The 25,421-nt window shown below is 34.6% G+C and overlaps 2 protein-coding genes across 2 annotated transcripts in view; both read left to right on the top strand.

The window, feature by feature from the left end:
• Window positions 1-19,627, top strand: part of LOC306874867 (glypican-5-like) — a gene marked incomplete at its 5' end in the record, with an annotated part of 58,509 nt that extends 38,882 nt beyond the window's left edge. The window contains one exon of the mRNA XM_079425158.1: window positions 17,955-19,627. Within this exon, the coding sequence (XP_079281284.1) occupies window positions 17,955-18,145 (191 nt within the window). The 3' untranslated portion in view covers window positions 18,146-19,627. The remainder of the gene's footprint in view (window positions 1-17,954) is intronic.
• A 1,618-nt stretch (window positions 19,628-21,245) lies between these two features.
• LOC306874859 (glypican-1-like) overlaps window positions 21,246-25,421 on the top strand; it is a 29,783-nt gene continuing 25,607 nt past the window's right edge. The window contains exon 1 of the mRNA XM_079425142.1: window positions 21,246-21,778. Coding sequence (XP_079281268.1) covers window positions 21,622-21,778 — 157 coding nt within the window. The 5' untranslated portion in view covers window positions 21,246-21,621. The remainder of the gene's footprint in view (window positions 21,779-25,421) is intronic.

Raw genomic sequence — 25,421 nt, 5'->3', positions numbered from 1 at the left:
AGAAAAAAAAACAAAAACCTCTTTTAAGCATAAATCAAAAACAAAACTGAATGAGATGTATGTTAACAAACAAACAAACAAACAAACAAACAATTTACCAGTGTGGTAAGAACTACCAGTGTTACTTCCTCACAAAGTAAAACATAGAGGTTGTTTTCTATAGTATACTATATTATTTGTATCATTTTATATTACATTTTATCATTGAAAGCATGCTTTATAACAAGTAAGAAAGCTTAAGATAGATCTACTTTGGTATTCTTCGTAGATCTGTGCTCTGCTCCACTAGCATGCTGGATGCACTCAGGGACTGGACTAAATAATGGATTTCACCTTATAATAGATTAAAAGAATTGTGTGTAGAGAATTATTGCACCATTTTTCAAGGAGCGCCCCCTGTTCTTTTAGTCTGTTGCCTCACCACTGCTTCTATAAGGTCATGCATCTTTGTCCATTGCTCTCGGATACATTTCCAAATAGTATCGCTGCTTTAAAATTTCTAGCTTTGTGCTGATTCAGTTGGCTGAGGCTGTATTTTTGTGACATTATTCTGTAAAATCATTACCAGCCATTGATTAAATGTGTGTGTGTGTGGTGGCATATATAAAAAAAAAAAAAAAAAAAAGTTGTGACGTATTGTCAAGTATGGTGACCCATACTCGAAATTGGTGCTCTGCGTTTAACCCATCCAACGTGCACACACACAGCAGTGAGTAGTGAACAAATGCACACACACACACACACACACACACCGTGAACACACACCCGGAGCAGTGGGCAGCCATGCTGCAGCGCCCGGGGAGCAGTTGGGGGTTCGGTGCCTTGCTCAAGGGCACCTCAGTCGTGGTATTGAGGGTGGAGAGAGCGCTGTACATTCACTCCCCCAACTACAATCCCTGCCGGCCGGGGACTCGAACCTGCAACCTTTCGATTACGAGTCCGACTCTCTAACCATTAACTCTAACCATGTTTAATGAAATATACACAAATAAATAAACATTTTCACACTTTTATTAGCATTATTTGAAAAAAGTACAGCTTAATTGGAAATGGCACCCAAATAAAATTGATCTGCAATAAATATATCATTCATCTTAGTTAGTTTTTTTTTTTTCACATTTTTAGTGGGTGTTGTATTTTGGTTGATTTTATTCAATTGATACATTTACTTTAATTTACCGTTTTTATGATATTTGTATTGTGCATTTTTTGTTTTTTATTTTAATTTGACTTTTTCATATAATTTAGCGTTTAGTGTTTTTTTGTTTGTTTTTAATATGCATTTTAAATCATTTATTTTTTTAAATAAATGTTGTATTTAAAATAGAAACAACCAAAAAAAAACACTAAGAATTCAATTATAAAAATGTAAAATTAAAATGCATACTTTTAAAATAGAAACAACATATGTATTTTACATTTGTGTTATTCAATTTTTATGAAGTTCTTTAATTTTGCATTGGTGACTTTTTAATCTGTAGCCTTGTCTTAGAATAAAGGCTTTTACATACATTTTTTTTGGTATTTTGTATTTTGCAACAGGATCCACTTTTCAGTTTTTATTTATTTTATGTTTTAAAAATTTTAAAATTTTAGTAAATGTTTTATTTTGAAAGTTTTTTATTTTAAAATTTATTTATATATTTTATATGATTGTTGTTGTTTTTTTTATTATAATTTAATTAATTATTAGCATTTCATAAACTCCAAAACTCCTCACGAACCTCAGGAATTTGCAAACCCCAATTTGGGAAACTCTATCTTGCTTTACCATATAGTTTAAAAGTGCAATACAGTATATTTTTCTGATTGTTTTTTCATAGTTTAACATTGTAAAACCATAAAGTCTAATTTAAGTAAATCCACATTTTTTGTAAATAAAAATCAGCCCTTGCGAAATAAGTGTATTTGAAGAGTTGAACAAACACCAAACAAAGAATGATTCTGATCCAACACCAATTCCCTTGAGCGTCTTTCCATTTCATCCTTCGTACATCAATTGTCTTTCCCCCATCACCCGTGCTGACAAGAGCTGCTGAGGATGAATTACAGATGATAACAAATTGACAAAAGTTATGGTTACCTCTTTACAATTTTGAATCTGTTTTTCTTTTCCCAATGCCAAATGCCCACCAAAATGAATTGCTGCCTCTGCCGTTATAAATCTCTCAAATCCCTTGAGTTGATGAAAAACTGGATTGCTGAATGACAGCGCGTCTCATCCGGGGTCACGGAGGTATAGTTTCCCCTACAGCGACCACAGAGCTGGTCACAATCAATCAATTATTCATTTGGCAGGAAACGGTTCATTAACGGAGACCAGAGCGCTAGGTATCATAGCTCTCTGTCATCTTTCTCTTCATGCTCCATGTCTCTGTCCAATGATGCTGAGATAAGCACACCGACACAAGACGTGCAGTTCGCATTGTTTGTTTTCATCAAGCGGACCTCGACGTAATTGACCGTGACTGCGACACACAAAGCATTGCTGCAGTTTCACCTCAGTCTCGGATGGATGAAGACCAAAGCCGAGGTCTGTTTTGGGCTATGTTTCCGAACGTGGCATGGGAATGATCTTGTGAGATCCATAAAATTCCTCATTGATCGTTTCCTGCAGAACCCCAGAGATTCAGATCTGAGACGTTTGCAGTCGCTGTCTGCGTCAAAGTAAAGTAAAAAAAAAAAGTAAAGTCGTGACGTATTGTCAAGTATGGTGACCCATACTCGAAATTGGTGCTCTGCGTTTAACCCATCCAAGTGCACACACACAGCAGTGAGTAGTGAACAAATGCACACACACACACCGTGAACACAGGGCACCTCAGTCGTGGTATTGAGGGTGGAGAGAGCGCTGGACATTCCCTCCCCCCACCTACAATTCCTGCCGGCCCGAGACTCGAACCTGCAACCTTTCGATTACGAGTCCGACTCTCTAACCATTAGGCCACGACTTCCCCCAATAATGCTAATAGAGTTTGGTGAGGATGGAAACTGTCGTGTTTAAACTCAAGGCCTGTTTTCTTGAAACATGTCCCTCGTTATGCTCCAAAGTATTTTATTTGGAGTCGAGGTGTGCTTTTAATTTGAATCCATGTTGTTGAAAATTTGAGGCAAACTTTAGTTTTGTTTATATTTGGGGCTCAGGAGAATGTTGCAGGCCAGACTCAAACCTCATGACCTTATGTCAGAAGCATGCACTGATGCATAATGTAAAATAACTTAAAAATGTATAATAATAATTAATTTTTATTTTTTTAAGATGAAGAAGGATATGAATATGCAAAAGAAAATGGTAAAAATTTTTGTAACTGGTCACATAAATGTTTTCAAAATTTTTATTGACCTGTTTAGTGGTCATGTGATGTCAGAAATGTAGTTTTAAACAAATATTTAATGTGGACTTTAATTTACTGTATATGAGATCATTAAGGCCGCATGCATAATAATTGTAAAAGAGAGAGAGACGGAGAGAGATCTAAAACCATTTAAAGCATTATATATTTTGAAATTGTATTTTCTATTATTGATTATTTATTATAATAATTGATGTATAATTTTAAAATTAGATTTATAATTAGATTTAATATCAATTGTGTATTTTATCCATTATGCATAATACTTTTTTTAAAATCTAGAAATTGTCATTCATATATAATGTATTATATATAATATATAATTTCACTATTATATTTTAATTGCATGTTTTTTATAAGTGGCGGATTTTTTTTGTAGTGTCTGACATGAATTCTACTATTTTATTATTTGTGTTATTAATAATTTTAATAATAAAGATTTTTGATTATAACATATATACAATTTAGATTTCAGACTTTTATTCTTTATGCATACATTTTAAATGTATATATCATTATTCATATATATATATATATATATATATATATATATATATATATAGTATTTTAACATAAGCGAAGTGACATTCAGCCAAGTATGGTGACCCATTCTCGGAATTCGTGCTCTGCATTTAACGCATCCAAAGTGCACACACACAGCAGTGAACACACACACAGCAGTGAACACACACACAGCAGTGAACACACACCCGGAGCAGTGGGCAGCCATTTATGCTGCGGCGCCCGGGGAGCAGTTGGGGGTTTGGTGCCTTGCTCAAGGGCACCTCAGTCGTGGTATTGAGGGTGGAGAGAGCGCTGTACATTCACTCCCCCCACCTACAATTCCTGCCGGCCCGAGACTCGAACCCGCAACCTTTGGATTACGAGTCCGACTCTCTAACCATTAGGCCACGACTTCCCATAAGCCTAATTAATTTTTTTATTATTATATTTTATTTTAATACATAATATTTATAAAAATTGCTAATTATGTTTAAAATGGTTTTAGATGGAGTACAGCGAGTCAAGCTATAGGACACACCTATGGTAGTGGGCAGTGGCTTCAAGTTTAGCTGTTTTCTTGTTGATTTCTTCGTCTTTTGTCCCAGTTTTGTCCTTTTTCGTCCGTCAGTAGACCTCTGACTCTGCAGTGTGTGAGGGGGGATGTGGTATTTAAAATGTAACTCTATTCAGTTGTTTATGGAACCGGAGTCTGATAAGCACTTGCTGAGGCTGTAACCTCCAGCCAAATGAAATGAAATCTTGTTACACCAGTGTGTGTGTGTGTGTGTGTGTGTGTGTGTTTGTGTGAGTGTTTACTGTTTGAGTCACCACATCTGCAGTGTGTGTGCTTACAGTTTGGACTACCTGATAGCCAAAGCATAGAAAACAAAGGCCCGAAACAACAGATCGATCTATCTGTCTGTCTATCTATCTATCTATCTATCTATCTATCTATCTATCTATCTATCTATCTATCTATCTATCTATCTATCTATCTATCTATCTATCTATCTATCTGTCTGTCTGTCTGTCTGTCTGTCTGTCTGTCTGTCTGTCTGTCTGTCTATCTGTCTGTCTGTCTGTCTGTCTATCATATATATATACGTATAAAAATATATACGTATAAAACATATATATATAAAAAATAAGTAATGTGACACACAGACACAAACAAACGTATGTATTTTTATATATATATATATATATATATATATATATATATATATATATATATATATATATATATATATATATATATATATCCATTATATATATATATATATATAAATACATACGTTTGTTTGTGTCTGTGTGTCACATTACTTATTTTTGAATTTTTATATGAAAAATTAATGTTTACATATACAGTATACATGAATATACACAATATTTTTATTTAATATGTAATAATGATATTAATTATTTAATATGTTTAATATATATTTTTATATTTTGGAAGTATTTTTTAATATATAAACAGTAACTATATGTCATTATTTCTCTTTTTGTTCAGATTTTTAGGATTGTGCATTAATTAGGACATTTGAAACAGAGACAAGTAGTGATAGGAGAGGAGAGGGAGGAACAGGATTGGGAATAGAACCGTTGCCACCCACAAGGCATTGACTTTATTTAGAATTTCTAATCCATTTACAGTAATATAGCATTGTGTGTGTAATATTCTAATGCATAGATCATATTAATAATTTGCCAATGCCAGATCACAGGTGTAGGTTTGAAATCTTAGAATTATGACCGAAAGGTTGTAGGCTTGATCCTTGCCACGAGGATCCATGAAATGTCACCATCACACCCTTGAGCAAAACACAAGCCCGGGCTTCTCCAGTAGGACCATCCTTATGAAAAGAGTACTGTACGTTGCTTAAAAGGCCGAGTCGTGCGGCAATAAAAGAGTCAAAGCCAAAATGAAGGTCTGGGATTGTGCTGGCCATCATACCGTCCTCCAATCTCTCCAGCTATCCTTTGATTAATTAAGTGACATCTACCCCCTCGCTATTGAATGGCTGTTGTTTAGTGGGAGTTAAGGCTCATTACTCAATCTGCCAACTCAAGAGCTCAGTGAAGAAGATCACTCCAGCTTAATATATCAATTAATGCTGTTAATGTGCACGGATGAATTACAAAAGCTAGTGTGTATTTGCTTTCTGCAGCAGTTTGGTTTGCTGTTGCTCTCAAGCGGGTGTGTGTTGGGTCTGCTGCCGCACGTGTCCCTTGGGAACTGTGGCTTGGGTAATGAAGGACTCATTACTGATTCAAGAAGGACTGCAATAGATACTTTTACACCCCCAACCTCAAACCTCTAGTGAAGGTCAAACAATACCAGAGGGTGGGTGTGTGTATGTATGTGACCCGAATTTGTCTTTTATGCAAATTATCTTCAGATTTAGCAAGACAGTATGTGATTCGCCGCATTTTAATTCTGTAATGTGAGTTTCAAAAATGCAAGCAGGATTTAATTTTATCTATTGGTAATTGATAGGGTCATGAAAAGTCAATGATAAATGTCAGAATCGACATACAAGGGATTCATGATGTCACGTGGTATGGAAAGTCATGTTTATTTATTTATGTATTTATATATTTATTTAAATTCTGTTTTTAATATTCAATATTTGAGTCATCATTTTATATTATAACGTAGAATACACATTAAATACAAGAGATTTATGATGCCATGGAAGAGAACATAATTTCCTTCATTCATTTAGTAATATTTTATTAATTTCCATTATATGTATGTATGTATTTATTTATTATTCACATTCTGTTTTTAATATTCAGTATTTGAGTCATAATTTTATATTACTTTGGAATATTTCATTTATTTCTGTTATATATAATAATTTATAATTTAATATGTATTTAAATTTTTAACTTTTTATTTATAATTTCTGTATATTATATTATATTATATTATATTATAATGGAGAATCAGCATATTAATTATTCATGATGCCATGGAAGAGAATGTTATTTATTTATAGTACATAACATGAATTTAACAACTTTATTATTAATTAATTTTTATTATACATTATTTGATTTTGAATTTTAGATTATTTTTATATTATTTAAGAAAGTTGTTTTTTTTGTCTGTTTTTATTTATTCATTCATTTCTTTATTTTTAACTCTTTTTAATTATCCTAATTATCCTTTTAATTTCATATCATATTGTGTAAATATTTATACGGTATATTAAAACATTATTTTTATACATTACATATTTATATAATACAATATATAAATAATTAAATTTAAATGTTATTGATATTTATATATTATTGAAATTGCATGTGTGTAAATGGAATTTGTCATATCACAATAAATAAACAATAACAATTAGTATTTATTAAGAACAATGAATGGATGAATAAATAAAATGACTTTCCTTTCCACTTGACATCATGAATCCATTGTATTTCGATTCTGACATTAATCATTGACTTTTCATGACCCAATCAATAGACACACACACACACACATACAAGTACAATATCATTAATATATAAATATCAGTATTCTTTACATATAATTATTAGTTATATTTATGAATCCATGTGCAGAAGCAAGCTGGAGCATGTGGAGCAGGTTATTGCATTACAAACTTTTTTTATGATTCATTCACAAGAGGCTGGAAATTTATTATAGTTTCATACCGAGTAGAACGATCAAAAGATTTGTGTGCATTGCAATAACTGATCATTTTTGCGAGTGTAAATGTAAACATCTACATATAATACAACACAAACAGTTCCTGGATGAATTGCAAAGAAAAAGGTTTATTTAAAAATCACGACTGTTGTTAGTTTGGCACATACCGCCGGCTACACTCATGTTACTGCTTTGGCATTCATGCGTGTCTGGGTTCGTAATTATCAGATTATTTTCCCAGCATCAGACATCGTAGCGGGCAAGCTCTGACATCTTGGTAAACTCTGATTAAGGTGACCTCATCTCCTGCGAATGTGCCATTGTCTGTTTGTCAGCACCTGCTTCTTTCTCCTTTTTTCAATAAATCCCTGTTCTTATATATTACAATCACACAAAGTATTTTTTTGGACTAGATGCCAGTGCAGCTAAAGCTAACATAATTTCAGATCCACTGGCTTTCCTCACCCTTCCCCCAGCAACACAGACGGGGAAAAGGGGAGCAAGATTAGATTGACTCCCAAAGGTAAAGCCAGTTTCTACCTCCAGCTGTGGAGATATTGCAGGCGTTGTGTTAGATAGAGTACGTTTGCTTACCTTTAGACAAACAATGTTCCTTCGACAAGGTGTTGGCCATGTCAGCGATCAGATAGTATTAGATCAGGCTTGTGTTTTTATTTGTTATATGAAGTACTGCTATACTTAGTTTAGAAAATATTCTAGTGCTTTAGCTACATGAATCAGCCTGAAAAATACTAGTTTTTCACTAAATTTATAATCCTATTAGTACTAGATTTTATTCTGTATTTGAAATACATTCTGTGAACATATCTTCACCAACAGCTTTGGCGATTTTAGTATCAGTATTTCCAATTCAAATACTTTCATGTCTTTACAGTAAATATCCAGTTAACAGCTAATGTTTTTTTAAGTTCTATAAAGTGTAGGACAAAACTTTCTTAAAGTAATGTTTATGGAACATTCTTATAACATTATTAATATTTGATATATGTTCTCATAATGTTGGGGAAAACGTTCTGAGATCAACATTCTTGAAACGTCCTTATGATTTTATTTATATTTGATGAACATTCTAAGAAAGTTTTTTGTTCTAATTACAACGTTTTAACATTCTTAAAATATTAGCTGTCAAATAATTCTCACATTCATGAACTTTTGTGTTTGTTTTCATTTCATCCCTCGTGTTCCTTGACCTACCCTGCATCCCAGTGTGCGTACTATCCACTCTATCTGCCCTAAATAGTATTGAAATGTATTAATATCACATAGAATTTAGGATGGATAGTGTGCACATTAGGATGCAGACCAAGTTCTGTCTCCCCTTAGTTGTGTCATTATGTTCAGGTGTGTCTTGTCAATTATCCTCATTTACTCTCCCATATAAGTTGTAGTCAGTTCAGTGTTTCTTGGTCCGGTCTTGTCAACGTTACCGGTGTATGTGTATGCTGCCTACCTGATGTGGATTACCCTTATGTGGTTTATTAAAGACCGTTTACTGTTATGATCTTCATATTTGTGCATTTCTCCTACACCGCACCGTGACAATAACGTTATATTTTGTTTGAAAATATTAGTATTTTGCATGAAAACTGTTAGGAGAATGTTTTAAGAAACGATTATGTAACCTATAAATAACGTTATATAATCACGAAAAGAAACCTTGAAATTTTAATGCTCTTAGAAAATTATAAATAAACATTCACATAATGTTATATTTTTGGGTAAAATTAACGTTAGTAGAATGTTGCAAGAAACGTTTTTGTGACTCTTAAATAATATTATAATCCCAACAAGAAAACTGGATTTTTTAAATGTTCTTAGAAAATTATAAATAAACATTCAAATAACAGTTCAAATAACTTTCTATCACTCTCAAACTAATATTTGTCAATACCAAATTAATCAATGCAATGTTGCAAGAAATGTTTTTGTAACCTTTGAATAATGTTATAATCATGACAAGAAAACGTTGAAAAAACATTTCAAAACAATGATCCCACAACGTTTTTATAGTAGCAACTCTGAGGCGTTTACAAGCTAGGACTTTCAGTGAATTCAAGCAATTAGAATGTTATTTAACCATATTAGCATTTTTTTTTACCCCAGCTTTGAACACTCTTCAGTATGTGAACATATTTTATATTCTCTAGACACCTTGATTATGAAGAAAGCTGAATTTCTAGTGCCTGGCAGTATAAAGTCAGAGTGTGTCTGGCATTGCTGGTAAGGTATTATATTTCCACACCTGCTTCTCCCACCTTAAAAAAAAACAAGAAAAAACTAAACTAAATGAATGAATGAATGAATGAATGAATGGAGATGTTTTGTCTTCGTTCTCATAAACATCAAGAGTGTTAGCGACTGCCAAGTACCACACATAATTATACCCACTTAGTGGGTGGACAAGTTAACAATAGCATCCTGTCTGCTTTTAGACATTATGTCTTTCATGGAAAACTCATAATTAAACCGCTGGATGCAGAAAAATTAATGAAAGTCATTATTCAGTTTTTGGTGTTAAAGAAAGATGATTTTAAAGCATTAAATTGTGTTGATGTTTTTAGGTATTCAGGATGATTTGATTTAATATCTTCATACAATGTCTGGGGAAGAGGTACAATAAAGTTCCAAGAAACATAATAATATGTGCAATATACATAATGAATAGATAAATACTACCATTCAAGTGTTTGAGGATAAAATCAGGATAAAGACTTACTTTTTTTTTTTTTAAATCCCAACCCCTTAATCTTTTAAATGGTAGTGTACATGTTACAGTAAATCTTATAAGAAGAAAATGCAGTTTTACATATGTGACTGTGCTGACAAAATGAGTCACAATGAGCCAAAGTTTTCTTATTTTCTATTTTAAAAATTATCTTATTCTCTATTAAAGTGATGCATGAGTATGTAGTAGTATGTTAGAATGCTGTTCTGAAGATTACCATTAGTGCAGCTTTAAAGGGATAGTTCACCGAAAAATTTAAATTCCATCATTAATTACTCACCCTCATGTCGTTCCAAACCTGTACGACCTTTGTTCATCTTCGGAACATAAATTAAGATATTTTTGAAATCCGAGAGCTTTCTGACCCTGCATAGACAGCAACGCAACTAACACATTCAAGGCCCAGAAAGGTAGTAAGAACATCGTTAAAATAGTCCATGTGACATCAGTGGTTCAACAATTATGTTACCTTTGGTATGACATGAGGGTGAGTAATTAATGGCAGAATTTTCATTTTTGGATGAGCTATCCCTTTAACACAGGGAAAAAAAACATTCTTCCAGTAATGTTAACAGAACGTTTGTTCAAATTTACCTGGTCTTTAAAAGCATTCTCAAAACGTTATGATCCGTTTACCACAAAAACTATACTCATCCATAATTCATGGAATGTTTTTTTTTAACATTTTAGTTCAAAAGTAGCATTCTCATAATGTTTGCACAATGTTTTCTCCAACATTTACATTACCAAGAAAAATTAGATGGGGAACATTTAGAAGCATTGGCAAAACTAGGCCAAAGCGAGCCCAGCGCACACTTCACTGTCATGATAATATATTCAGTCTGTTGGCTGTGTTCTGTGAGGCGTTCAGTACGGTGCTCTCCACCGGTCTCCGCTGTCTAGTTTCAGATCTCTGCCGTCTCGGGAGTTGCCATGTGACCTGCGTAGGCTTGTTGCTGCAACAACTAGAGGTTCATGGGAAAGATTCGAAATTCAATCATTCTTCCTGTCATGTGTGGTCATGCTTCACCTGCGTGTTTGATAGACAGAAGGTAAACGTAGATTTACGGAGGCGTAATTATACTGTTTGCCTTTGTCTTACGAATGAGTGGCCACACATGTCAAAGCAATTACGGGTCTAGATACGTTGTAGCGTTGGCACATGTTGGCATTTAACAACTATGAGTGTAGAAACTGTATGCATATTTAATATCCGTCTGATAAAAAATTTAAACCTGAGATATGGCTATAAAGACGTCTGTCAGATTTTTGACTTTCAGTATAATGTCTGCTCCACACTGCAGCTACTTCAGGCAAAGAACCACCAGTAAAACAGTAATATTGGGAATTTTTTATTAGAGTTTAAAGGGGTCATATGATGCTATTTCATGTTTTCCTTTGTCTTTGGAGTGTTACAAGCTGTTTGTGCATAAATAAGATCTGTAAAGTTGCAAAGATTAAAGTCTCAAACCCAATGAGATATTCTTTATAAAAGTTAAGACTCGACCACGCCCTCCTAAAACGGCTCATTCAAACACACCCCCACGTCTACGCCACGGTGTGGGAAGATTTGCATAACACCGCCCAAACATACATGCAATGAAAGAAGGCGTTACTTTCATTCTCGCTGAACACAAATTGTTGTTGCCGCCGCCATGTCGTGGAGATGCTATGTGTTTCGTTGTGGAAGTGAAAGTACTTTGTTTGGCATTCCAAATGAGTACAACACATATATTCGAGTGTGTGCAGCGCATTTTACGGAAGACTGTTTACTGAACCTGGGAGAGTAGCCTACAATGTGAACACTATGAATGACTGTGAACACTATAAAGTGGGGCAATTCCAACATCGCAAGGACTGTCTGGTGCTTCTGACTCACAGCCTGTAAGGATGTTTTGATATCTAAAGAATATGCTACTGACTATTCAAACGCGAGTTTTGAGCAGTGTAGAGTAGTGCATGTTTGCATTTCTACGATCACAAATGCAGACATGGTATTATGTTTACACGGCGCGGGGCGGCGCAATGTCTAAAAAGACTATATGAGTCATTGTAATCAGTAAATATGTCCTCACTGAATGCAACAAATGCCTCGTTTATAATGGGTTTTATTGTTTTAGTCTCGTCGTGCCGGGACACGGCATCACAACATGGTAAGGGGTGTAACATTTCCGTCTCACGCTTGAGGTATTCGGCCAATCACAATGCACTGAATTGCTGACCAATCAGAGCACACCTCGCTTCGCCGAACGATGAGCTTTGTAAAAATTTCAGAAAGGCGGAGCATAGAGGAGCAACAATAATGTACAGTATATGGAAAATAATGTTTTTTGAACCTCAAACCACATAAACACATTGCATTACACCAAATACACAAAATAATGTTCTTTTTAGCAACATCATATGACCCCTTTAAAATAACTGGTTTCTTTTTTAATATATATTTTAAAATGCAATTTATTCCTGTGATGGAAAAGCTGAATTTTCAGCATTATTACTCCAGTCTTCAGTATCACATGATCCTTCAGAAATCATTCTAATATACTGATTTGATGGTCAATAAACATTTCTTATTATTATCAATCTTGAAAACAGTTGTGCTGCATGACATAATTTATTTTTCTATTGAAATTTCTTTTGATCAATTTAATGCATCCTTACTTAATGGGTAACACTTTAGAATACTGTTTCTTACTTACTGCATAACTAATAAGGAATTATTGAAGAACTAACAGGTAATGATTCATTAACACTTAACTCACTACTGTTAACTACTAAAGAAGATGTGTTAACTAATCAGTATGTAATACAATTTTATGATTGTGTTAAGTAACAGTTAGCTAAACAATAACTAATGTATTCTGTCACACCTCCTGAAGAACTACTATTAATTATCTACTAGTTAAGGTTCAATAAATATAACTATGAAATAACTACTACTGAACAATTCAAGTACTTGAGCAAAAGTACAGATACCCAATAAAATATTACTCCAGTAAAATTATAAGTAGACCTATTAATTTTTTTAATTACCTGAGTAAAAGGACACTATAGTACCAACTTTGTTACAGTCCACTACTACTATTATTAGCCTATAATGGAAATGAAATATGCATTTTGTTTGCTGCACACCCAAAAGGACTCATTACTATAATTGTACATAACGAGGGGTGAGAACCTGAAGGGCGTAAGTGACATTTTGGGTGAAATGGATATATTTAATATATATATATATATATATATATATATATATATATATATATATACTGGCAAAAGTATACTGTCATCCATGAATATACAAATTTTTATTATAAACGATTGAAATCAGTGCACAAAGTCAGATCAACCTATGGTAAGTTTTTGTTTTGGCCCTCCTGTAAAGTTAGTGAAATGTCACTTAAGCCTTTCTGGTTCTCACCCCTTATGTTTTTGCCTGTATGGTAAATAATTTCCTTGTTCTGTAGGAAATCTGCTTCGGAAAGGAACCGTAACTCAACTGTCTTGCCATAACTATCCAACTTACTACAGATACAGTACACTCTGTAAAATGGTGGTTTGTTAATTAATTAATTTATTTATTTTCTGAAACACTGAGATGAAGCTGTTGGGTCATATTTGTTTTTTAGTCTTAGGTAGTTTTTGTGTTGTGTTAATGCCTAGTTAATGGCAGTTTCCCTGAGCCCAGCTCCCGTATAAGTGATTAATTCCTTATTAATTACTAAAGGTTTCGCTATATTTTCACTTTAGAATAGGCCTACTGTTTCAGGTTCAAAATAAGTTCTGCAGAATTATTTGATAATTATTTATTAATTACTAATGGGTTCCCTATATTTTCACTTTAGAATACTGTTTCAGGTTCTAAGTAATTCTTGCGGAATTATCTAATAATCCTTTATTAATTACTAATGGGTTTTTTTCACTCTCCCTCAGTCCTTGCCTTACATACAGAAATTGAATTAATAGTAATATGGTATATGCTGAGGAGGCACACATACAGTACTTTATATAAAATATAAAAACTAAGGTAAGTTATCGCATGGCACTGGAGAGGTGGTGGGGTTCCTATCGGATGCTGATTTCTTACAAAACAAACTCAAAACAATTCACTATACAGGCAAAACCTCTGTAAAATGTATTGCATTTATTAATATTGCATTTTCATACTGCTACTACTGCTAATAACATTTATATGAAAGGGTCACAACTCAATGTAACTGTGTATGACTGTTCATTAGTAGTTACTTCATAATTAGTTTTATTGAACCTTAACTAGTAGATAATTAATAGTAGTTCTTCAGGAGGTGTGACAGAATACATTAGTTATTGTTTAGCTAACTGTTACTTAACACAATCATAAAATTGTATTACATACTGATTAGTTAACACATCTTCCTTAGTAGTTAACAGTAGTGAGTTAAGTGTTAATGAATCATTACCTGTTAGTTCTTCAATAATTCTGTATTAGTTATGCAGTAAGTAAGAAACAGTATTCTAAAGTGTTACCACTTAATGAAAAGAATAACTTATAAAAAAAAAAACTTACATACAGTAATGTATGTCAATTTTTTTATGCTTGCTTTTTTTTATTATTTATTTATTTAAATAAATAACTGTTACATCAAAGATAACTCTTTAAGTTTCTGGTTTCTGACCTGCTGATATAAATCAACTAGTGCTGTCAAACGATTATTAAATGATTGACAAAATGTATAAACATATATATATATATTGTAAACAAAAACTTTTATCTTGGATCCGATTAATCACGATTAAACGTTTGAATACTTGACAGCACTAAAATCAACTTGTATGTCATTTTGAAATATTAAATATTAAACAATTAAAAATTAATCAATTAAACTAAATAAAAAAAGAATACTAGTTTCAGCATGAATCCATTGTATGGTATATATTTATGAAATTATTTAAACACAAAAAATGTAAAACATAATATCAGCATTGCTACAACTATGTACTATTATTTTTATACTATTATATTTTCATTTATATATATTGTAGGCGTGTGTGTGTGTGTGTGTGTGTGTGTGTGTGTGTGTATATATATATATATATATATATATATATATATATATATATATATATATATATATATACTGTATATTTCTATTAAAAAAATATAGCATCTATATTTTACATATTTATACCAATTGTTTATCTTTGCTATTTTGCAGTTTTGGTTGCTTTCAGTGTTGATGCATTTGATTATCGGCAAAAATACATCTAAAATCCTGCACAGTATTCATTTTTCTATATTCAAACATACAATAGCGATATTAGGCATTCGACAATGCAAATACATTCCCATGTTCTCTTAAAACCAATGTACATATTGCCTAAAACACCATAGCATCTTGCCCATGCTGTTTCCAGAGGCAAATGAAAAAACAGTATGCTAAACAAGTCGATCCTCCAACATTCTCACTTTCAGCATCAGCAATAATCCTCAATTTCACACGACTGCTGCATATTTAGTGTAATATTATACAGCATATGTGATCATTCCACACATCTTTCCAGTCAATGCCACCGGCCTGCAGGCATTCGCTCTCCAGTCTGATACGAATCAGATCCTTTTACAGTTTTAATTGGTATCAACAGATCTCCTCGCTGTGATTGTGAATAAATGAACGCTTTGTGTATTGCACACAAGGCACAATGGCTATTGTATGAGAATCTCAGGTTGGATTTCATTGGGAAGAGGTGTGACTGTTGTTTTCACTCGCCCTGCCTTGTTGCGACTGGGTCGAATTTTTTACAAAATTAGGTAAACGGATGCCTCGGAAACATCCAGACATCCGCACGTTAAGTCATTAGTTTGTGTCCGTATGGACACTATGCATCATTTCATTGTGACACGTTAATGTGTTGCCGTCTGTTGGTTTGTGTTAGCGAGCTCAGCGGCTCTCGACTCATAGCCTGGTGCTGATATATGGCCCTGCTCATCTGCTGTGCAATGCACATATGTTCAACCAAGAGCATTATTGTGTGTGCGTAGTTGCACATTTGTCACTGTAACCACATCGGATTTGCTCCCGAAGTGGTCTTACTGTTGTCCAATGATTGATTTTTCATTGTACAGTAAAAAGATTCCAAAAAGGGGTTTTCACAGTGATGCCATAGATTCTAAGAACCATTTTGAGTTCCACAAAGAATCTCTCAGTAAACAGTTCTTAAAAATAAACGTATTAAAAATAAAGGTTCTCTATTGGCATTGATGGTTGCATGAAAACATCCATGGAATCTGTCCATTGCACAAAAGGTTCTATTATAGTGGAAAAGGTTCTTTAGATTAAAGTGTTCTTGACAGTAAGAAAAAAATAGTTATTTTATTCAAAGGTTCTTGGGAGAACCCTAAATGGTTCTTCCACGGTATCCTTGTGAAAACTCCTTTTTCGAACCTTTATTTTTAAAAGTGTGGGTTATTAAAATGTTCTTCACATTACCCTCATAAAAATAAACTTTCTTTATTGGCATTGATGGTTCCAGTAAGCATCCATAGAACCTTTACATTGCACAAAATGTTTGTTTTAATGTGAAAAATGGGGAAGTCGTTATGTTTTATGTTTTATTTTTACGTTATTATGTTTTAATAGGGAAGTCGTGGCCTAATGGTTAGAGAGTCGGACTCGTGATCCAAAGGTTGCGGGTTCGAGTCTCGGGCCGGCAGGGATTGTAGGTGGGGGGAGTGAATGTCCAGCGCTCTCTCCACCCTCAATACCACGACTGAGGTGCCCTTGAGCAAGGCACCGAACCCCCAACTGCTCCCCGGGCGCTGCAGCATGGCTGCCCACTGCTCCGGGTGTGTGTTCACGGTGTGTGTGTGTTCACTGCTGTGTGTGTGTGCACGTTGGATGGGTTAAATGCAGAGCACGAATTCTGAGTATGGGTCACCATACTTGGCTGAATGTCACTTCACTTCAAAAACTTAAGAACATGTCAAAGAAGGGTTCTTTGAGGAACCAAAAATAGTTCTTCTACTGAGTCATTACTCTCTTAAAAATAAAGGTTCTTTATTGGCATTGATGGTTCAATGAAGAACCTTTAATATCCATGCAACAGTTCCATTCCAGAAAAGGTTCTTTTGCACTCTCAAAAATAAAGGTTCTTTATTTATTTAGCATGAGACTGAAATAAAGATATTGTGTCCAATCTTTGTCTTTGTCATTTATGCTTTGCTAAGAAGGTTAGCACTCATACAGAACAGTCTGCAGAGGAAACATATCATTTTATTGTGGCCTGCCTAGGTGTAAACTTGCTTGGTTATACATCAACTATTGTTTAAGCTAAGTGCTAAAGATGGAGATAGGATGTAGATACAGACAACATATGTAAATAATGTCACAGATAGCTACAGAATCTGGTTTGAGCCAATTTTGCAGTGACTGGCAAGTTTAAAACAGGTGTGAAACACATGGCTGTTTATGACAATTTTCCATTACAAACCTAAAATGGTTCTTCTATTGCATCGCTACACCATCAAACGTCCTTTATAGTGGTAAAACATTCTTCACACTAGGGAAAAAAAAAAATCTTTTAAGAAGTGTTCACAGAAAAGTTCTTTGAAGAACCCAAAATGGTTGCATTGCATTGAAAATCTTGTTGAAATGTAACATCTGCACCTCATTCTTACACATTGTGTTCATTTTTCTTCCTGCAGTGCTCACTAAAAAGAAAATCCATGTACAAATTCCACCATGGGATGCCATTATCCCAATCAAGCCCCCCAACTCCAGATCCAAACCGGGCACGCCCAACAGTGGAGTCGCCCACATCTCAACCATCTCATCCATCCTATTTCTTCCTCACTTATTCATAATACAGCTCCTTCTGTGGCCCGATGGCGTCTGACGCACAGTAAAAAGACTGAATGATTCAAGCATGCATTTGCACTAGGCCCTTAGAAGTATGCACATTCGTCTTCTGATCTCATCAGATGCTCAGCAAGTTCTCATGTCGGCCCCCCACAGGATACGACTATTCACAAACTGGTTATTGATTTGCTCTGGCCTGTTTTAAAGGGTTTTATGTAGCTACTAAGTAGTGCACACAGACATAAATGTGTTATCATGGTACACCATCATTTCTTTGGTGGTTTTACTGTCATATTTTATAGTGTCGCTATTTTGCAACTTCATTGAATAAGGATTTAGAATTACATTTGTCTAGTTCGGTGCAATTTAGAGTAACACATCACATCCTGAACTCCTTCACACCTTCTTGCAGAAGTTACATGATGGAAAGGCTGTTTTGTTTTTATAAATGTGTGAGTATTATTGTATGTGTGGATTATATTCAAGAAAGAATGAGCTATTGTAATTATCCTTTTATCAGTTTACCTGGGTGAATCTTACAAAGGTTATATTTCACTCCAAAATTGGGGGGGGGGGGGGGGGGGGTATTGTTGAATTATGAAAATAATGGCAATTTTGCAACATTAACATTATTTACTAATAATCAGAATCTGAAAAAATACATTTCATATTTTATTTATAAATGTTTAAATATTTTCCCCAAAATACATTTACATTTCTTTGTATTAGCTTATATCGATGAGAATTTGAGAGTTACATAATTGACACAAAAATAAAACAAGTAATGCATAAATCAATCATTCAATCTTAACTGTCTTCAAAAAAAGGACAATGTTCATTACATAAAATATCATGTATTCTTTCTTTTGATTTTGAGATGAAAAAAAAATGACCCAGTTTTTGTAAGATTGACCCATGTGCTTGTGCAATTGTAGGGCTTTTTTGTAAAAAGTCAAATTGTACATTTAACATATTTATACTGAAATCTATGTATACGGCCTGTGTATATGAAAGTCGGGTTGTGCATAAGCATTTAAAACAAAGCAAATAGCTTTTAATTAACTCTAGGATGTTGATAGGCTACACTTTATTTTTTGTAGTCTTTCATAACATTGGCGTTTAACCCTTCTAGATGCAACATTGCCCTACATATTGTTTGATTTGACAGTTCGCCGTGACGTCACAGTCTTACACTTTGTTTGAGTGCATTAATGTCGCTTTCCATGTATCCCTTAATTTAACTCAATTAAAACCCTTAATTTCTCCCTTGCGTTTTTATGCCAACAAAGTGCATGGCAACTGTCAAAGAAATGTTGGCTTTGAAACTGCTTTGAGCTAAAAGGTGATTGCTGTATTTTAATTTTTTAAAAAATTTTTGTTGTCCGGTCAATCATTACTCGCTTTCATTTTTCACGGGCACGGCTATGCGCTTTCACTGTCGTTGTGAAAATAATTATTCTTCTTCATGCAGCTGTGTACCCCCATGTAATTGAAATAAACCCGCTCAACACAAACCCGCAAGAATTTAAGTGCACTTAATTAGGCGTGTCTTGACTGAAAAATAACAGGTTTTCGCAGCTGACTGTTCTCGGTTTCAGCCTATAACCGATTCACTCTGTTATGTGATCGCGTCCATTTAATATCCCTCAAAATCAATTGCCATGCGGGATACATTGTGTTACAGTAGTCTGGGAAGGCGGCAGGGGGCGTCGACTACCACCTGCAGATGTCTTTACACCCACCCTTTCTCTTTATTCTACCACATGGCTGGATTTGTTCAGTAATGTTAGGAAATTCATTGGAAGTTGGAACGAACGGATCAATTCAATGAATCGATTCATTTGATTCATCACCCCAAATGTTCCTAGAACGTTTCTTCATTTTGCTTAAATTGCGATGTTTTTGCTTTAGTACTTTTTTTTTTTTTTTTTTTTTTTTTAATTAGCTTATTTAATTTGATACTTGAAAATGCTGTAGGTATCACCTCTTTAAGGCAAACATTTCAGGCTATTGCTAATTCATCTTACAATTTTACTCCCAAGCCAATTTCCCACTTAATTTAGCTCATTTTGGCTGCCAATGTTCGTTGCTAGATGAGGAAAAGAAAATGTCAGTGCACACAGAAGAGCTACAACTGGGTAAATGTTTATGAATTGCAATCAATTGCTCAATACCAACCTTGATGAAAAGTTTCCTGATCTTAACTAGCTCTCACAAAACACAACAGTCAGACCATGGAAGTCCATTTCTGCCACTGAATAACAAAATAAGATCAAATGTAAAAAAAAAAAAAAAAAAAAAAAAAGGTAGACTAACTGCACATTTTTATCTCACACTTGCAAGAAAAAAGCCAGAGTCGTGAGGAAAATTTTGGCTATGAATCTGCTGAAAAGATAGATATTAAGTTCTGAGTTGCAATTCTGACTCTTCTCCTCGAAAGTCTGATTTTTTTTTTTTTTTTTTTTCTTTCCTGTTTATTTTCACCATGGAATAAAAGTGAAAAACTAAATGCAAATACATTTTTATTTAGTTTTTTATTATTGTATTTTACTTTTATTTACTTCCAAGTTAACATCTTTTAATTCTGAGTTATATCTTATGTATTTTTTTCTGGATTGCAAGAAAAAAAAATGTTTCTGAGATATACACTCTTAAATATAATGGTGCTTAAAAAGTTCTTCACAGCGATGCCATAAAACAACCATTTTTAGTTCCACAAAGAACCATCTCTTTCTTACCTTTTTATAACCCAAAGAACCTTTCACCACAAAGAAACTTTTGTGAAACAAAAAGGTTCTTCAGATGTTAAAGATTCTTTATGGAACCATTTAGACAAAAAGGTTCTTCTATGGCATCGTGAAGCACCTTTATTTTTAAGAGTGTAAACGCAGAATTGCAAGAAAAAAGTCATTGCATTTTTATTATTATTATGTTTTATTATTCTGTGGTGGAAACGGGCTTCTATGTAGACTTTTGGACATTTGAAGAAGCAACCATTCACCAAGGAGTGCGTTGTTTCTATTTAAAAAAAAAGAAAAAAGAAGAAGCAAATCAATTTCTCAGAATCGTTCAAAGGAGCCGATTCACTAGAACGACTCGTTCGCGATTCGGACATCACTATTGTTCAGTGGGAACGGGACAGTAGAGAACAGACAGCACAGAAGCGCACAGCAGCACTGAGCGTTTTATCTCGCATTTCCTCCAACAGTATTTACTGTTCATACTATAGTAGCTACTTATAGGGATATTACTGTTTATTCATTATTAATAGTGCGTAAAGACATGAGCACCAGAAACAGTGCCCCACCGGACTAATCAATAACACACACATCCTCTTTCATCAGGACCACCGGTTTTAAACCCGGACGCGGGTTTACATCCCTAAACAAGTGGATTGTATTCTATATTCCTGTTGTTATAGACAGAGTCGGATGCGTTGAATCGCTGTGTGAAGTGTAGAGCATCAGCGTCGGTGGACTTCTTCATCCTCCTCAGTCTCTGGATCCGGACACAATGGATCTGACAGCGGTCGCGCTGCTCGTGTCGCTCATCTCCGTGTCTCTGTCTACGGATAACGCGGGCGGCAAAGCGCGGAGCTGCGCGGACGTGCGCCAGTTCTACAGCGGCAAAGGCTTCACGTTAAACGGCGTCCCGCAGTCCGAGATATCAGGTATGAATTACTGGTGACAGAGTTCATTGTTACCGGTACTACGGTCTCATTCATATTCAACACTGTCATTTCTCTGTGTTCTCTAGATGTGTTTATGTAGGCTAGTTTATCTAATAAAGTCTATCTATCTATCTATCTATCTATCTATCTATCTATCTATCTATCTATCTATCTATCTATCATCTGTCTGTCTGTCTGTCTGTCTGTCTGTCTGTCTGTCTGTCTGTCTGTCTGTCTATCTATCTATCTATCTATCTATCTATCTATCTATCTATCATCTGTCTGTCTGTCTGTCTGTCTGTCTGTCTGTCTGTCTGTCTGTCTGTCTGTCTATCTATCTATCTATCTATCTATCTATCATCTGTCTGTCTGTCTATCTATCTATCTATCTATCATCTGTCTGTCTGTCTGTCTGTCTGTCTGTCTGTCTGTCTGTCTGTCTATCTATCTATCTATCTATCTATCTATCTATCTATCTATCTATCTATCTATCTATCTATCTATCATCTGTCTGTCTGTCTGTCTGTCTATCACTCTGTCTGTCTGTCTGTCTGTCTGTCTATCACTCTGTCTGTCTGTCTGTCAGTCAGTCTATCTATCTATCTATCTATCTATCTATCTATCTATCTATCTATCTATCTATCTATCTATCTATCCCATTGTCTTCTGTCTGTCTTTTGTATTTTTTCGTTTGTCATCAACAATTTTTAGCAGTTTTGCACCTGACACGTTCCTCTTGCTTCACAAGGTGCATGTTCTTATTGTCAAGTTCAGAAAGCACTTGAACAGATGGAGGGTCCCAGACAAAAGCTCTACTCACCGCACCGAAAAGAACAATAGACAAAACTGTAACTGCTAAAACGGGGCTACACCTGGCATAATGTTTTTTGCGAGCGGCTTCCCCATTAAAAATGACCTTTTGGTTCATTCCTCAGTTTTATACACACTCCCACCTGTCTGGATCCCCATGTGGTTTGAAAGAGCATGTGCTGGAGCTGTTCGCCAACAGTATGTGGTCCCTGTAGGTCATGTTATAATAAACACATTGACGACTGGATTCGTAGGTTTCCCTCAGGGTTGCTATTTAGGAGTAAAAACCTGTGATTCTGTGGTTTGTCAATTTGTAGTATTAATCAGGACTAGTGGTGTTATTAAACTGACGTACGCCAGTGAGAAGTTGGTAAATCATGTAATTTGCTGTGCAAATCTCACGATTTTCTTTGTCATTTGCAAGTAAAAGGCAGCAGCTGAAATCCGTGCAGTCAGCAAGTGATTCGTAGCTGCAGCCAGTGATTTTTAATATTCCCTTTAGAGGCCAAAAAATCTTGGCAGGTTGTGAATCTGTCCAATGCATGCTGGGTAGTATGAAATCTGCCATCAGTCTTTATGACACGGCCATCGTTTTGATAATAGGTCGCACATTATAACCGGTAATATGTCACCAATCTGTCTGCATAAACATGCAATTATATCAGTGCATGATGTGCTCCCAGTTTGTTTTTTTTCCCAGAATTCCTCTGGGATCCATATGTCTAATTGTGCTGTGTGCCCAAGAAGCTAAAGGAGATGAATGATCACACATGTGCCACGCTAACACACGTAAACACTTGTAAATAAAGAACCAAGGAAACACAATTTAAACAACATTGCCATTATCCAGTGCACTTTTTCTGTAAGACAATGGACATATATCCGTACAATATATATTCAGCCTTCCAGTTGTGTTCAACACACACAAACATCACCTCAGCAGCCCCCTTCGGTAAAAAGTGTATTTGAGGCGTTATACTTTGGCATCCTCAGCACATTTGAGAGGCTGAGATAAACAAAGAGTTCCTATTGGCCGAGAGGAAATTCTCAAGGTCATCGCCTGCGGTCTCAATGACAGAAGATGAGGAAAATGTAGCATGTGCCGGGCAACCCACCACCGTCTCGTTTGAGACCGTCTCAACATCTTTTATTCGTCGTCTATAGCATCAGAATAAGTTGTTCGTTTAAAAGCTTAAAAGTGGTTGGAGGCCAAACAGTGTTTGTCTGCTTGAAGTTCAGGTTTATTTCTAGAGAAGTATTATAAGTTAGTGGTTAAATATAAATGGTTTAAAATATACTTTGAATGATTGAGTTGTTTGTTTTATTTTATTTTTTTATTTAAATTATTTTTATTTTGATATATTTTTGACTATATTTTGGTGTGCTATATTCAAACTCAGTGTCTTTCAAAGCCTCTCATCAAAACAAGATATTTATATCAGGGTCCAAACAGTTGATGGTCCCCACTGACTTCCAAAAAATGCTATGGATGACAGTGGGGACCATCACTACTACATTCTTCAAAATTATTTTGTGTTCAACAGGTTTGGAACAACTTGAGGGTGAGTAAATGATGAAAACTTTTCAGTCCCTTTAAGCAAGTTTTTATTCTGTAAAATAATTTCCGTCTTCGTTAACAGATAAGACTTGGAATATAGCACATAAGTCATTTGGACTAATTTTATAAGATTTTATGATGATTTTTGTGATTTTTTAGGCTTGACAGCCCCAGTCCCCATTCACTTTCATTGTAAGGAAAAGTGCAGCATGAACATGCTTCAAAACGTCTCCTTTGTGTTCTACAGAAGAAAGAAAGTCATACTGGTTTTGTATGGCATAAGCATGAATAAATGATGACAGGATTTTCATTATCTGACTGAACTCTTAGAAATATATCGCGTTACAAATGAAAAATTGGTTGCGAACAAAATTGCATTAGTAAAATTGTGTTAATTAGCTTTTTTTGGGGTACACTTAATTTCTAGCGATTATCGTCAATTTGATTTCGCAATAGCTGTACTATTTAAACTAAACTGAGCTAGACAATGACATCTCTGAATTCAATAATGAAATGCCTTTAGCTGAAAATTGAGTGTTTAATCTTATTATTATACATTACTGACACTCTATCCTCCAATTTGATACTGTTAAGTGCTTTGACACAATCTGTATTGTTAAAATACAAATAAAGGTGACTTTATAAATCTACTGCTATTAATGCATTTAAACGAAATTTGATTTTCAATATAAATTGCATGATTATATTATTTTCCAACATTTTTACGACAATAATATTCACAGACTATTAGACGTAACGTTAACAAAACATTGTTTGGATGTTGAACTAATGTTCTAGGTAGCTATAGAGCTGTCATCTCATAAGATTATTATAATACAACGTTATTTTGACGTCACTTTGACGGATGTGACGGTGATACCCATATTGTGCACTCTGAGTTGAAGGGTTTGAGGTTTCCGACACGTTTTGTTTTAGCATGTTAGCATGTTTTAGAAAAAGCTGATACCTAAAGGTCAGAGAGGAACCAGAGCTGAATGTTGCTGTCTAGAATTACAGACACAACTAGTAGTGTGTCTGCCGTTTTTACGAACACAGAGGCAGCAGGGGGGACTATGTGACACTTCAAGCCCTGCGGTGACTCTAAACAATGATAATCTCACATTTCGCTCAAGTAGGCCATGAAGATGGGAGTCAGATATATGTGCGATCTCGCATTTGTTTGCGATCGTAACTTTGTTGTTTTAAGAGATTTATTTCCAGGTTTTGAAAGCGAGATCGTCATCAGATTTGTGATGTTTGGACCCTTGTAACCTG

This window comes from Barbus barbus, assembly GCF_936440315.1.
Source record: "Barbus barbus genome assembly, chromosome: 9".
NCBI classification, from domain to species: Eukaryota; Metazoa; Chordata; class Actinopteri; order Cypriniformes; family Cyprinidae; genus Barbus; species Barbus barbus.
Note: the sequence above shows the minus strand (reverse complement) of the source record. Positions and strands in the feature narration are given on the sequence as shown.